The following is a 3,316-nucleotide window of genomic DNA, read 5'->3' on the forward strand; positions in this document are numbered from 1 at the left end:
TGGATTTAGTTCTTTGTATGGGTGACAACACAAAAGAGATTTAGGTGTATTCAAGAGGTATTACGGTTATTTTCTGTCAATAGATATTTTATAGTTATATATTTTTTTAAGTCAATATATACCACTATTCTTGAATTAGATATACTTTTATTAAAAATAATACATTAATTTAATTTAATACTACTCCTTCCGTTCCTGAAAGTAAGATTTTCTAGAGTATGCACGCTTATTAAAAATTTAATAAATGTTTATAATTTAATTTATTTTTTACTTGATTATACACTTTCCAATAACTTTTCACCAATGAAATTTAATCAATTCAAATGTTCTCAATTAATGTTCCTCAAAAGTATAAAAAAGTATCTTAATAATATAGAAAATCTATCTTTGTGGAACCAGAAAAAAATTTAAAACATTTTACTTTTAGGAACGGAGGTAGGAACTGAGGTAGTATATGTTTAGTTCACGCGCACAGAAAACAATGTGTAATTAGAAATAATTTAGGTACCGTATTTAATGCACACTTCGTAATCAAGTAGTATCAATTCATATACAGATATAAATTAACTCCAAGTAGACGAATACTTCATTTAATAAAATCTCATGAAAGTGGTAAAAATACGCCAATGCGACACATGTAATATGCTCTCCACGAAAGGAAACCTCTTAAAATCTTCCGCGTTCGTGGCATTATACAATTCAGCACTTCATTTAATTCATTAAAACAGCAAGGGTAGTTACGTAATCCCAACACTGACGGAAACTAGATAGAGAGGAAGGTCCCTTATCCATTTTATCCAACCCCAAAACCTGTATAAAAGCAAAGACTCCCCTCGAGCATATTTCTTCTCACACCAAAACAAAAACTTAACAAAAATATTAAATCACAAATTCTTAAGATCTCTTCTTCAATGGCGACGGGGAAAAGCTACTACGCACGGCCAAGCTACCGTTTCCTCGGCACCAATCAGTCGTACTACGCCGCCAACGATTCGGGATTCGAGTTCGACGAATCCGATCTCTACTCATCCGATTCCCCCGATTTCCGCCGGAAAATCTCTAAACCGGTCAGATCGGTGAAGAAATCGTCTAACCGACCGTCCACGTGCGGCGCTTCCTCCGCCGCAGCGGCGTCGTCTCTCCCGGTGAACGTGCCGGACTGGTCTAAGATTCTCCGGGAGGAGCATCGCGATAACCGTCGGAGAAGCATCGTGGATGACGACGGAGATTGGTTGGACGCTAGCGGCGGGAGGTTGCCGCCGCATGAGTTTCTGGCGAAGACGAGGATGGCGTCGTTCTCGGTGCACGAAGGACTTGGGAGGACATTGAAAGGAAGGGATCTGAGTAGGGTTAGAAATGCAATTTTTGAGAAAATTGGGTTCCAGGATTAATATTTTGAAAAAAAATAATATTCGAGGTCCTTTTATAAGTAACTGTCAGAGAGAGAGAGAGAGAGAGAGAGAGAGAGAGCATTTAATATTTCTTGAAATGCCCTCGACTTATCGTCTATTCCGAAAATTTTACCCATGTAATTTTGTTTAACTTTGAGATATTATTAAATTTTGCGTATTGAGATGAGTACCGTAATGTATAATGTTTCCGGAAGAAAGAAAAAATGCTTATTATTTTATAAACAAAATCAAAATCCAGATTTGGGAAATTTCTTTGTCAAAGGTCTGGGCATTTTAACCTGGACCCGAACCGGAACCGACCCAAAAATATTCGATCCGGAGTCGGACCGAAAATTTACAAGTATTTTTGGGTCTAAACTTTTTTTACCCGAAAGAACCGGAACCGAAAAGGAACCGATCCGAATAGACCCGGATCCGAAAAGAACCGATCCGAATAGACCCGATCAGAACCGATTTGTACCCGACTTAAAAACATGTATATCTAAAACTATGATGTTTTTGTGTTCTATTATATATATATTATTTTATGATTTAGTTGAAATATCTTTTGTTAACAACATTTGTTATTATTTTTTAACATTTTTAAAGTAATATAAAGCTTTAAAATGTAAAATTTAGAGTTTTAAAACGTTTTATTTTTATTATTAATAGTTTCATTTAAGTTGTTTTGTAAAATTTTAGATATATATGACAAATATTCAACTAAAATTGATGGAATTGGGTATATCATGTCCTTTTCAAATCCTAAATACTCCAATCCGATTCGGACCCGATATGGATCCGAAAAATTACGGGTATTTTATGGATATTTTAATTATAGACTCGAACCGACCGAACCGACCCGGACCCGAGAAGAACCGATCCGAACCCGAACCGAAAATTTCTAAGTACCTATTGGATCTAAATATTTAGGACCCGAAAAGATCCAGACCCGAAAGGAACCGGCCCGAACCCGATCCGAAGACCCGAACGCCCAGGCCCAGTCAAAATTAAATTACGGGTTGAAAATGGATAAAACTGAAAAATGGGGGGAGGGGGAGAAATCGTTTGAATTATTGGTGGCATGTTGAGTGTTTGATGTGGTGGGTAATTAAAGCAGAGGCTAAGAACACATGAAAGTGACATAGTTGCTTGAGAATTATTCTCTTCATTCTTTGTTTAAACATCCTAATTTTTAAAGTATGGCTTCAACCAAATTCGTTTGCTCGAATATTTTAATAAATGATAGTATCAGTTTCTTATTTAAATAGAAAATGGATTTGCTTATCGAAATCCAGCAAACGATTACGTGAATGGTGTGGTAGGGGATTATAAGGGACATGCAGTTCATGTGATTGAAGATTATGCTTAATATCCTCAATGTAAGAACTTTGTCCTTATCCAACACACATTTCTTGGAAAATATTAATTTGGAATTTATCTTCTTGTCACAATAGTTTATAGAATTTACTGTTAAGAGTATGTAATTAATTTCATTATAAATAGGAAACTAACGAATTACATTCGACAATCTTATCAGGGTAACATAACCATCTTATCATATCTGCAAATTATGATAATTGCAACTTAAATATTTCTCCGTTTCAAATATAGATGTCATTTTGAAGAAGTTTTATTGTTTCAGAATAGAAAATGTCTACACAAATTTAGATAATTTTAATTTTATCAATGTGTAACTAATTGTATTTATTATATTTATTTATAATTAGATTAATAAATTTAAAATCATATTTTAGTGATATTTTTATAAAAATTAGTTTTCTTTTATATATATATATATATTACTATAAAACATCATGTTATGATATAGAAAGAACTAGTGATCTCCCGTGCTTCGAACCGGGACGTTTGATATGGAATCGAGATATATTCAACATTCAAAAATTAAAATTATTGGATATGAA

The 3,316-nt window shown here is 34.0% G+C and overlaps 1 protein-coding gene across 1 annotated transcript; it reads left to right on the top strand.

Moving 5' to 3' along the window:
* Nucleotides 1–793: 793 nt before the first annotated feature.
* Nucleotides 794–1,622, top strand: LOC106315657. Its single transcript, XM_013753451.1, has one exon. The coding sequence runs from the start codon at nt 912–914 to the stop codon at nt 1,389–1,391; it is 480 nt and encodes a 159-aa protein (XP_013608905.1). The 5' UTR covers nt 794–911; the 3' UTR covers nt 1,392–1,622.
* The last annotated feature ends 1,694 nt before the right edge of the window (nt 1,623–3,316 follow it).

The sequence above is a fragment of the Brassica oleracea genome, chromosome C9 (genome assembly GCF_000695525.1).
Source record: "Brassica oleracea var. oleracea cultivar TO1000 chromosome C9, BOL, whole genome shotgun sequence".
Classification (NCBI taxonomy): domain Eukaryota; kingdom Viridiplantae; phylum Streptophyta; class Magnoliopsida; order Brassicales; family Brassicaceae; genus Brassica; species Brassica oleracea.